At 42.4% G+C, this 12,403-nt stretch overlaps 1 protein-coding gene across 1 annotated transcript in view; it reads left to right on the forward strand.

Moving 5' to 3' along the window:
* The first annotated feature begins 249 nt into the window (after positions 1–249).
* Positions 250–12,403, forward strand: part of UBALD2 (UBA like domain containing 2) — a 41,602-nt gene continuing 29,448 nt past the window's right edge. The window contains exons 1-2 of the mRNA XM_060764619.2: positions 250–783; positions 3,889–3,951. Of these exons, the coding sequence (XP_060620602.1) occupies positions 664–783; positions 3,889–3,951 (183 nt within the window). The 5' untranslated portion in view covers positions 250–663. The remainder of the gene's footprint in view (positions 784–3,888; positions 3,952–12,403) is intronic.

Consider the following 12,403-nt stretch of genomic DNA (forward strand, 5'->3'; position numbering starts at 1 on the left):
GCGGGGGAGCGAACCGGCCAATCAACAAAGGGAGTCGAATTTCCAGTGCAAACGAGAGCCTCGCGTGACCCCCCTCCCTTACGAGAGCAGAAATAAATAAATAAATGCGGCGGGTAGGCCAATGGCGGAGGCGTTCTCGAGCCAAAACATAAGCGAGGGGCCAATCAACGCGAGGAGGCTTCTCCTCCAATGGGAGGCGAGGAAAGGGGCGGGACTACGAAAGAGAAACATCCTCCGCCTGGAAAATTCGAACCGAACGTTCATCCACGCCAAGAACCCGGCGGCGGCCAATCAGCGTTGAGGCAACCCCCGGCTTCCCCTTGGCCCACCCGGAGCCTCTCTCTCTCTCTCTCTCTCTCTCTCTTTCCCTCCGCATGCTCCGCCTCCCGCTGGGCGACGCCGATGCTGCTGCTGTTGCCGGTGGGGCGCCCAGCCGCTGAGCTTTAGCCGCGGGAAGGGGCGGGAGGGCGGAGGAGGAAAGGGGCGTCATATCAACACAGGCTCCAAGGAAGGAGGAGGAGGAGGAAGGAAGGAAGGAAGGAAGGAAGGAAGGAAAAGGGGCCTTTGTGGATTAGATTGGGCTCTCTCTCTCTCTCGCTCGCTCGCTCGCCCCTCCCTCCCCCCGCCCGCCGTCGCGCGTGTTGTGGTTTCGTCTCGCTCGCCATGTCGGTGAATATGGAGGAGCTCCGGCATCAGGTCATGATCAACCAGTTCGTGCTGGCGGCCGGGTGCGCGGCGGATCAAGCCAAGCAGCTGCTGCAGGCCGCCCACTGGCAGTTCGAGGTGCGTGGCACTAACATCGCCCCTGCGTGCGCGTGTGTGTGTATATTTATGTTGTGTGTGTGTGTGTGTGCATATATATGTTGTGTGTGTATGTGTGTGTATATATTGTGTGAGTGTGTGCATATATATATTATGTGTATGTGTATGTATTTATATCGTGTGAGTCTGTGCATATATATTTATATTGTGTGATTGTGCATAAATAGTTATATTGTGTGTGTGTGTATTTATATTGTGTGAGTGTGCATATAATTGTGTTTGTATATATATATCTATATTGTGTGCATATATATTTACATTATGTGTGCATATATATTTACAACGTGTGTCTATATATTTATATTGTGTGTATATAAATTGTGTGTCTATTTATATTGTGTGAGTGTGCATCTATAGTTATATTGTGTGAGTGTGCATATGATTGTATTTGTATATATTTATTTATATTGTGTGCATATATTTTGTGTGCATATATATTTACAATATGTGTCTATATATTTATATTGTGTGTGTGTGTATATATATATTGTGTGTATATATATTTACATTGTGTGAGTATGCATACATATTTATATTGTGTGTGTATATATTTATATTGTGTGAGTGTATATATATATATGCTAGGTATGTGTGTGTTTATATAAACACACATACACACAGATATCTATCTATATTATATCTCTGTGTGTATAATATGTGTGTGTATATAAACACACACAGATCTATGCTATGTCTATGTGGAGGCCTTGGAAGAAATGGTGGCTCTGTTCTCAAGGCAAAAAGGCCTCTCCTCTTTGTGGCCCTGGGAGGCGCCTTGTTTCTCTAGGCATGTAAACAATCCAACCCGATTCCCATGAATGGCCTCCTGGGGCTTTTGGACTTCAGTCGCTTGTTGTTGTTGCTGCTGCTCTCCTGGGGGAAAAGGAGTGGTGGGGGAAAGGAAGAGAGAGAGAGAGAGACCCCAACAATAACAGCAAAGTGGGGGTGTCTAGACCCACCAAACCCTTGATGGCTGGAGGGGGTGATGGGGAGGGAAGAGTCACCTCGGATTAAATAATACTAGAACTCGAAGAGAACGATGGGTATCAGGTTCCATTTCCACAGATGAAACTGCAGTATGTGAGTCTACAGCAGGCATGGGCAAACTTGGGTCCTCCAGGTGTTTTGGACTTCAACTCCCACAATTCCTAACACCTGGAGGACCCAAGTTTGCCCATGCCTGCTGTAGACTCACATACTGCAGTTTAATTTCATTGAACTGCATCATATGGGCCTGCACTGATCTTATCATGCAGCTTCAAACTGCGTTATGTAGCCGTGTAGATGGGGGCTTAGAGGGAGTGGCAGGAAACAGAACCCTGAGCTGAAAATGTCCACTAGGCCCTGCAATGGTTGGTTGCTAGAGCTAGCAGGTTTTTTTTTTTTCTCCTCCACTAGCGACACTGATATTGGATTTTTTGAACTGGTCAGCCGTTATGGGACTGGAAGAAGTGTGGAAGCTCTCTCAATCTCATTGTGATGGTGAAGCCATTTCCGAATTAGGCCTTGCATCTGGTGTCCCCGGGTGCATGTCCTCTGTGTTCACACACGCACACACTCCTACACATACTGCATATGTGCGCGCGCACATACATATAATCTGTATATACACGAATACGTATGTCCATACACACACACATGCATATACACAGGTACATATTTACATACATGCACACTTATTTACTTACACACTATATATATACACGCACACTTATATGCACATTATATATATTTATATACACACATACGGAGAATGATAGACACAAAGCTACATCTATACATAAACATAACCACAGATATACGGCTTGTCACATAAATAGAGCATAAATGCTTTGGACCATGCATATGCATGTGTGTGTATGCACATATGTATTTGTGTTTATATACTCTATATACACAAATACATGTGTGTATACACATATATGCATATACACATAGATACATATTTACATACACCCATATATATATATATATATATATATATATATATATATGCACACACACATACGGGGAAAGATAGACACAAAGCTATATCTATACATAAACATAACCACACATATATGGCTTGTTGCATAAAGAGAGTAGAAATGCTTTGGACCATGTTTATGCATGTGTGTGTATGCATGCACATAGGTATTTGTGTTTATACACTCAATATATAAACCCAAATACATATGTGCATACACACATGCATGTACCTATATATATATATATATATATGCATGCATACACACACACACACACACAAACAAATGTAGAAAGATTGACACAAAGTAACATCTATACATAAACATAACCCAACATATATGGCCTGTCATAGAAATAGAGGAGAAATGCATGAAACCATGATACAGTGAAATCCTTGCATTTTTAAAGAAAATCCTTGGCCACCTTTCTGACCTCCGCCACCCCCCATTTGGCGCATGGGCCTTTTGTTTTGGTTCGTAAGCCCAAGACAGGAAAAGGTTGGTTTCAGCCACTGACAGTTGGCAACAACAGATGAGATAAGTGTCTTTGTCCCCATCCGTTGCATTATTATGTTCTTCCCACACAGGAAAGTGAATGGATTCCTCTTCCCTCCTCTTTGCATTACCTGAAGCCAGTTATTTCCCTCCCCAGCCTGTTCTGGAAACTAAACCAACACTCTTCCTTGGGGAGGGGTCTGATTTTAAACCCTTGCAGTTGGGTTTTGTTGTTGCTTACTTTAAATAATTTTTAATTGCGTGCCTGGAGCCGGGAGGTATTGGGGGTGCTGGGCCTGATGTTAGGGTGGTGGTATGCTTTGGTTTTCCCTCTGGCTTCTCTTTCTAGTAGTGCCCCCCTCTTTTGAATTTGTTCAGTGTCCCAGATACTTGATGCCACCTTGCCTCTTGTTGTCAACTTATTTGCGTAGAGTGGAAATGCTGGATGCAGGCGGAACAAACATGTGCCGAGATCTTTTGTTGTTGTTTTTATTGCTCTCTCTGTACAAAAACCCACAAATCATTTCTTTTCCCTCTTTGCCCTCCAACTTTTCCCTTGGGGCTCTAACAGTCGCCTTGTGTTTTGTTTGTCTTTTACACATAGACGGCTTTGAGTGCTTTTTTCCAAGAAACCAACATTCCCAACACCCACCACCATCACCAAATGGTAAGTAGCTCCAAGCTTGCCCGGTTCGTGCTGTGCTATATTTTTTGCCCCTTCTTTTCTTCTGGACTGAAGGGACATTTGTGATGGTGGCTGTTTCTTAACCCTTGCACCAAAGCTGCCCTTGAGGTCCCTTTCCCGTACTACACTCCTCTAAGCCGCCTTTCGAGGATCCATCAAACCATGTAAATAAAGGGGGAGAAACTCCTTGCCTCCGTCGTGTATGTGCAGCGTCTGCATAATTTTACACAACCTTTGATACTGGGAGGGGAACCTGAGCCTGCAGCCAGCAGTGGCTGTGCATTCAAAGCTGTCAGCTCTTCAGACAGCCATATTGCTCTGCAACAAGAGAAACACACAGACTGCAAATGTAAACAAGAGCCAAAATGTCTGCCAGCAAACAGGGACTTCTGCTTTCGCTCCCTCCCCCCTCCCCTTCCTGCTCCCATGAATCCACCTCCCTATTTTTCCCCAAAGCTGTTTAATAACTTCAAATCCTGTCGGGCTGGAGGAAAGGAACGCATTCAGAGAAGCTTTTGGGGTTTCCCCCCCTCCCTTGGCACGATTCATCACAACTTGAGCAAAACTTTACATGACCTTGGCTGAGGGCAAGCTCTTTTGTCAAGCAAAGGAAGATATTTTTAAGGAAAGTAAACCAGCACTGTATGCAAGGAACATAGCAGATAGAGGTTGAACTTCACCTTTGCTTTTTCATCGTCTTGGCTATTGTTAAAGACCTTGTGAAAAAGAAGAAAGTGAAATATCTCATGGGATTTTAATGCCACGTGCCTGTAGTTTTTTTTTCAGCCTTGAGAACAAGTTTTCTGCTTGAATATAACTGCTGTTTCCAACCCTTGCTTGCTAATGTCTTCCAATATTGATCAATTTTAGCAATACTTTCACTTTGTGGCTTGTCAAGAAAGTAATCCTAGGGCCCTTCCACACAGTCATATAACCTAGAATATGAAAACCTCACAATATTTGCTTTGAACTTGATTATCTGAGTCCACACTGCCATATATTCCAGTTCAAAGCAGATGATGTGGGATTTTATCCAGCTGTTTGGAAGGGGCCCTAGTTTTATCACAACATCTGCAGCTTAAGCAAGGTTTTGCCTTTAGGTACACAATGCATTTAAATATCTTTTTAATGCTAATTCAAGCTAACCTCAGAATCATAATAAATATATGTATTGTTTCTTTATTAAAGCTTTATTAAAATGTGAATGCAGATACGAGCTTTGTACAAACAGAAATGTAAAATATCTTGAATAATCAAGTTAATTTTAAAGAATAGCGAGATCCAGCAGCTTTATCAGACAACCCTAAAATACATATGGACATACACCTTATTTAAGAACAAACCTTAACAAAAATTATTAAATATTACCCCGTTATGAGGTTCACACACTCACTTGCAGGATCTTACACATTCATTCTCAAGGGGCAAGCTTGGCTGCGAAGTGTGTGCTGCAATTTTGAAGCCACTGCCTAATAATCTATTTGCCTATGTAGGCCTTTCACTTAAAGCAAAGTGGCAATTGTGTAAAGGTTAAGGTAAAGGTTTCCCTTGAAATTAAGTCTAGTTGTGTCTGACTGTGCGGGTTGGTGCTCATCTCCATTTCTAAACTGAAGAGCCAACGTGTCCATAGACCCCTTCAAGTGGAGTGCTGTTACCTTCCTGCCAAAGCAGCACCTTTTGATCTAATCACACTTGCATGTTTTCGTACTGCTAGGTTGTCAGAAGCTGGGGCTAACAGTGGGAGCTCACCTCACTCCTTATTCGAACCGCTGACCTTTCGGTCAGCAAGTTCAGCAGCTTAGCAGTTTAACCTGCAGTGCCACCCAGAGCTCCCAGGAATTGTGTGGTCTTCAAAAAGTTTGGACTACAACTCCTAGCAGCTCTAGCCTGCATAGCCAGTGCCAAGAAATGCTGAGGGTGTTAGTCCCAGAAATTAGGATGTGATTGAAAGCACAATTATCTATGGCAGGGTTTATTAACTAGGTGTCTGTTGAACAATTTCACAGGGTCCATTAGCTTAAATTGGGGAAAAAATCAATTTCTAATCTTTATTTTCTCCGATCTCTAACTGAAATCAAGCATTTCCTTCACTTATGAATGTATGCTACATTACAGTATTCATTTCATATTACGTTACAGTTGTTAATCTCAAAAATTGTTTACAATCATCTTTACTTTGAATTTTTTTCATGCCAGGAGCGACTTGAGAAACTGCAAGTCACTTCTGGTGTGAGAGATTTGGCTGTCTGCAAGGATGTTGCCCAGGGGGTGCCCAGATGTTTTAACATCCTGTGGGAGGCTTCTCTCATGTCCCCGCATGAGGAGCTGGAGCTGAAAGACAGGAGCTCACCGCGCTCCCCAGATTCAAACTGCCGACCTAAGGGTTTAACACATTGCACCACCAGGGACTCCAGGCTCCACTTTGAAATTACAACTGATTGTTAGACCCGATGCTAGTCGCACAGGGTCACCGTGCTGCTCTGTGCAAATTAAAATTTAATTTAAAGACACACTGATGTTGAGTGACATGAAACTATCTGCCGCTACATTCTGAGAATTGTTTTCGCCGGACTGGCAGAAGGGCCTGTGGAACGAAAAAGGCTAAAAACCTATAGTATCTATAGTGGTATTTATTGGTCCTGTAACAGGGGCTGATTTTTCTTTTATACCTACCTAGGCATGGTGAAGAAATGTGCTGGTCCTGTAATTTCTGAATTTTATGAAAATCTCAATATTGCCTCATGTACATCTGGAAAAACAAACATGTGGCTTTCACGCATCACAACGGCACATATTTACTCCTTGTGTACTAATGTGGGAAAAGAACATCACTTCTGAATTGACGACTAGGTGGCCAGGACCCAAATGGCAGTCTGTTCATCCATTTGCTGAGTTACTTGGGCAAATTCCAGTCACTCTGTGTTTCCATTTCTGTGGAGTGAGTATGACCTACTTTACCGTGTTCTTTAGGAACACAGGAGGCTGCCCTACATTAGATCAGGCTTTTTGTCCATCCAGCTCAGTGTGATCTACTTTGACTCGCAGCAGCTCTCTAGGATCTCAGTCAGAGATTGTGTGTGTGTATTTCCTATCACCTGCTACCTGATTATTTGGACAGAGAATAACAGAGATTAAGCAAGAGGGCTTTGTGTGCAAATCATGTGCCTTATCATTTTTGGGGGAGTGGGGGGGGGGGTACAAGTGCTGCTCCAGAGCCCCTGAACCATAACAAGATTATAGAAATATTAATAAAAGCAGGAAGTGTATGCATTGGAGAATTCAACTTCTCTTTGTGTTCTAAACAAAGATGGAGAATTGCCATGTTTTTAGAAAACTATTTCTATTTGTTTTGGCCAAGGCTATAACTGTGGGTTAAAGATCTCTTTTGTTTTGATTCCTGTCTTGAAAAACACCCTATATTATGTAAAAGCTTCAATCAGCATTTTCCCCTTCAGACTGGAATTTACCGGTTCTTTGATCCAAAGTAACTTTTCAGGAGAAACTCCTTTTTACAGAATATTTTCTCTCCCACAAGGGTTACTGAACATTTTTTTCTTTGCATGAGTAATTATTCATTTTTTTCATATTTTATTTCCCCATTCGCAGTTCAGACTTGTTTTAAGTTCTTTCCTCCATCTCTGATGCGGTCTCATATTTCCTGAGTTTTGCGTGATATATAGTCAAGCACCAACTTTTGCATGTTTAGCTTTGGCATATTTAATTATTTTACAATTTTGCTATTAGTAGTTAAATGGGAATATTTTTGAGTTTTGAAGTCTTCTGCCAAAAATTACAGACCCAAGTGTGTTAAATATAATCAACAGTATTAAGAGTTAAAGTTTGGAGGCGTAAAGTAAAGGTTTCCCCTTGACATTAAGTCTAGTCATGTCCGACTCTGGGGTTTGGTGCTCATCTCCATTTATAATCTTTTTTTTTTTTTTTGGTCGTGTCAGGAGCGATTTGAGAAACTGCAAGTCACTTCTGTTGTGAGAGAATTGGCCGTCTGCAAGGACGTTGCCCAGATGATTTGATTTTTTTTATCATCCTTGTGGGAGGCTTCTCTCATGTCCCTGCATGAGGAGCTGGAGCTGATAGAGGGAGCTCATCTGCCTCTCCCTGTATTTGAACCTGCGACCTGTCTGTCTTGAGTCCTGCCAGCACAGGGCATTATCCGTAGATGCCTCCAAGGTCATGTGGCTGGCATGACTGCATGGAGTACTGATACCTTCCCACCGGAGTGGTATCTATTGATCCACTCACATTTGCATGTTTTTGAACTTCTAGGTTGGCAAAGCTGGAGGTAACAGCGGGAGCTCACCCCACTCCCCAGATTCGAACTGCCGACCTTTCAGGCAGCAAGTTCAGCAGCTCAGCGATTTAACCCACTGCGCCACTATGGGCTCTTGGGGCCCCAGAGATACTTATATATATATTCCTATTTTTGTAGGAATCGGGTGCTCCTGAGCCCCCAAAATGTGGAGGGCCCCCCACTGTTATCACAGGCATTTAATATTTAGAATGTGAATAGGATCAGAGAGAGATGTGCCAGCTAGTAATCGTGATTTATATGCCACTGCAATGTTTGTAAGCACACACGCCCTGTGGCCAGCGATCTAATTTAAGCATGCTCTTTTAAGCCTGAATGTGAAAGTGGATCCCTTGTGTTTGACAGTGTGTGCTTGAAAACTTCTGTGCAGTGTCCTTGAGTAGCTTCCCATGTGACTGGCAAGGAATTCTAGCCCATCCCCTTCGCGAGGCCCTGCAAATTCAGAGAACTTACTGACTTTCACGTCTCCTTGTAACTTTGAAACCTCAGGGATTAGTATTGAATGCCACTAGGTTCAGTACTTGGGATTGCAGAGTGGGGGCCATGTTGAAGAGTAATATTATCTTCAAAATGGTGGCTACGATCCAGAACCTGTCACCTGGAGATAATGAAATCAAGCAGGCCTTTTAACTCCTGAGTGAGAGCAGCAGTGGAATATGTTTCTGAATTACTGTATATCTCCCATCAGGTTGCAGCTAAAAGAGCTTGTAGTGAGAGAGGGCAGGCATTTCCATTCAGCACTCCATGTTGGCTTTGGGCTGCAGCAGTGGGACATCTGTATATTCTGAGAGGCAAGTCCCAATAGTGATGCCCCCAAAGTATATCTCACAAATGCAGTTGAGTTTATCTTTCTAATATTTCTTGCAATTTTTATTTCCACCAGGGCCAGTTGTTCTGTAAAACTTGTCAACTGAAAAACACTTGACCGTCATAGGCTATCTGCCTGTAGCAGGCATGGGCAAACTTCAGCTCTCCGGGTGTTTTGGACTTCAACTCCCACAATTCCTAACAGCCAGTAGTTGAAGTCCAAACATCTGAAAAAGCTGAAGTTTGCCCATGCCTGGTCTGCAGGGTTTGAACCTTTGGATGTAGTGCAGTCCCCAAAGTTGAAGCCCAAGAGATCAGAAAGGCACGTGAATCCATTTGCCACCTCTCCAACTCCCTTGTAAACTCTGGTTTAAAGTATAGTCCACACTATTGTTGCAGAAGCAGTGGATTTTCCCAGTAAGATGGTGTTGTTTGGCACTATCGCTGTCATCGTCCAAAACCATCAAGGGTTTGATCTTGAGTGGGAAAGACCTGGTAGCTTTGCAGAAGAACTGACCCTGATGGAAATGAAATCGGCAAGAAATGTCAGGAAGATAAATTCAGTTGCATTTTTGAGGTATTCTTTGGGAAAGTCATTGTGAGGTTTGTTATAATGAGGGTGAGTACCTCAGAATATACTAAGGCTCTGTTTTTGCAGCCCAAATGCTCTCCAGTATATCCTCACCTTGACTGTCCATTCTCAGCTGGAATACTTTTCCTTCGGAGCACCAGTACAGTCACTGTTACTGACGGATTTGTGTTCAGAAACCTTTTAATGTTGCCATTTTTTGTGACCCCCTAAGGGGATCCCATTTGGGGTTGGGATGCACAGACTGCCTTACGTTGGGGACTGGCAGCCACTGTTTTCCAGTACACCAAGGACCAACACTAAAGTTTGCCCATTGCATACATTTGTTTCTTTCCTGTAAACTTGCCAGGGACTGACTGTGGAGCACAGGAAGGCCTATGTTCAATCTCTGTCATCTCTGGGTAGTCCTGGGAAAGATTTGTGCCTGAAATCCAATAGTAAGAATGTAGACATATGGGAATTTTTCCATACCTCCTCAACATTTATCCATAATTATCTGGACTGTTGTCCAGTAGTCAGTCTTATAATAAACTAAAATAGTCGGATATCTGTATTGAATTGAATTTTCTTCAGTTATGCAAATGATAAATTGGAGCATAAGTAAATGAAGTTGAAGGTACTACAGCAATATCTCAATAAAAGATAGTTAAACTGCTGACTCAAAAATATATCAGTTATGACTTTCTTTATACATCATTTAATTCAAACATGCAAATAAGATAATATTGTGTTGTACATTACTAGCCAAATTGGTGCTCCCTGGATCAGTGCTAGTCTCCAAGACATTGGCTGCTGGTCTGTCATGAAATTTCAAGATTTCAATGAATAGTTGAAGTAGACGCTGGGCACAAGTATGGGGCTTGTCCTTGTCATATCTGGGACAAAAAAATAATGATTGGTCTACAACAGTGGTTCTCAACCTGTGGGTCCCCATATGTTTTGGCCTTCAACTCCCAGAAATTCTAACAGTTGGTAAAAACTGCCTGGGATTTCTGGGAGTTGTAGGCCAAAACATCTGGGGACCCACTGGTCTAACACATTTGATAGCCTTAGAAGCATTGAGTCGCCTAATTAGGTTGAGAAACGCGGTATAGAAATAAAGCAAATAAATAAATAAATAATAAATTTATTTATTTATGACATTTATATGACGCCCTTCTCACCCCGAAGGGGACTCAGAGCAGCTTACAAGTCATATCTACATAAAACATACTATATTATTAGCATAATACTATTACATCATTCATAATATTAGTATTATATAATATTTTATTGTTGCTGGGGGAGGGACTCTGATGCCACAGAAGACAAGATGGAAGTGTCTTCTCTGCTCCCTTCTTCACTCTGGCCCTTGATGTACAGCATTTGAAAAATTTCAAGTTCTGCTTTTTTTCAGAAAACCCAAATACTGCTGTAGTTGGCAACATAGTGAAATGCTTTCTCCAGTGACTACACCGATTTGAGAATGATGGGAGTCCGACATCTGGAGGCACTTTTCTCTTAGAGAGTTGCTTTTAGTGTGAGGTAGAGGAAGTTCTTATATTTGGAAGTAACTGTAATCTTTTATCAGTAGCCATGCTGACAAGCCCTGATGAGAATTGTATTCCAGAATGTCAGAGTATTGCCTATTGGTTGTTGCCAGCCTGTAAGTCTTACCAGCCCCAGCCATTGGTGAAGAATACGGAGGCTTGTAGTCCAGAGATGTCCCTCTCCTGGTATATGATGAATAGTTGGTGTCTCCAATTCAGTCCCACAGCCCAGTCCATTTCCCAGGCTCTGTTGCTGGAGAAGGGGGTTTGCCCTTTGGGAGGGTAAAGGAGAGGTGAGCCTATCGTTTTGCACAGTGGCGTTGAGTAACGTTTCAGTGAACACCAGGGGGTTCAGTTAATAATAGCCAAACCCCAAGTCAACCCAGAATATTCATGTCCCTTTCATCTTGTGCAGTCCCTTCTGCAGCTCAGTAAGGAGTCGAGAAGAGGCAAGCAGGATTTCAGGTTTGATTTAAGGTGTTTGAAATGCTTAGCTCACAGCAGGGGGGGTCTAGTTCAGTGCCTGACTGCTAAAGGGAGCTTAGCCTGTTTAATCTGTTTTATATCCAGTCCTTGGTGCTGTGTGCCCTTCTGCACATATTGCTGGCAAATCCACTTCTGGCCTCCTTTCTTTGATCCCTATGCATGTATCTTTTAAAAAGAAAGTAACACATCAGCATTAACTTATAATTATAAACTACATTAAAAACAAAATACTAAATACAAACAAATTCAGCCAACAAAGAAAATGTCATCAGTATTGTATTTTAGTTTTGTTTCCATAATTAGCATGCAGATGGCTGGGGCTTTAAATTTATTCATAAAAATGTTTGTGGCACGCAGATTTAAGCCAAACCTAATGGGACCACAACTGTATGCAGACAGCAGGACCCATTCTTACATGCTCTGGAATGTTTCTTCCAACTGCCAAACATTAAAAGAGTTTACAGTTCCTGCATTCACTTGGGGCCGTTTTACAGAGATTGCAAACAAAGGATTTCCTGTCTGTATTGCAGATATCTCTGACCCCCTCCCCTTTTATCTCTTTAAAACTGGTTACGCATTAATAGGGGAATGAATGTTCCAAGTCATGATTGGCTTTGTGGTTTCTTCCTCTTTTTGCCAACCAGTATCTTATGTATTTCTCCAGATACATAAAGACTCCCCTTAAAAAACTTTACC

The sequence above is a fragment of the Anolis sagrei genome, chromosome 2, assembly GCF_037176765.1.
Source record: "Anolis sagrei isolate rAnoSag1 chromosome 2, rAnoSag1.mat, whole genome shotgun sequence".
Classification (NCBI taxonomy): Eukaryota; Metazoa; Chordata; class Lepidosauria; order Squamata; family Dactyloidae; genus Anolis; species Anolis sagrei.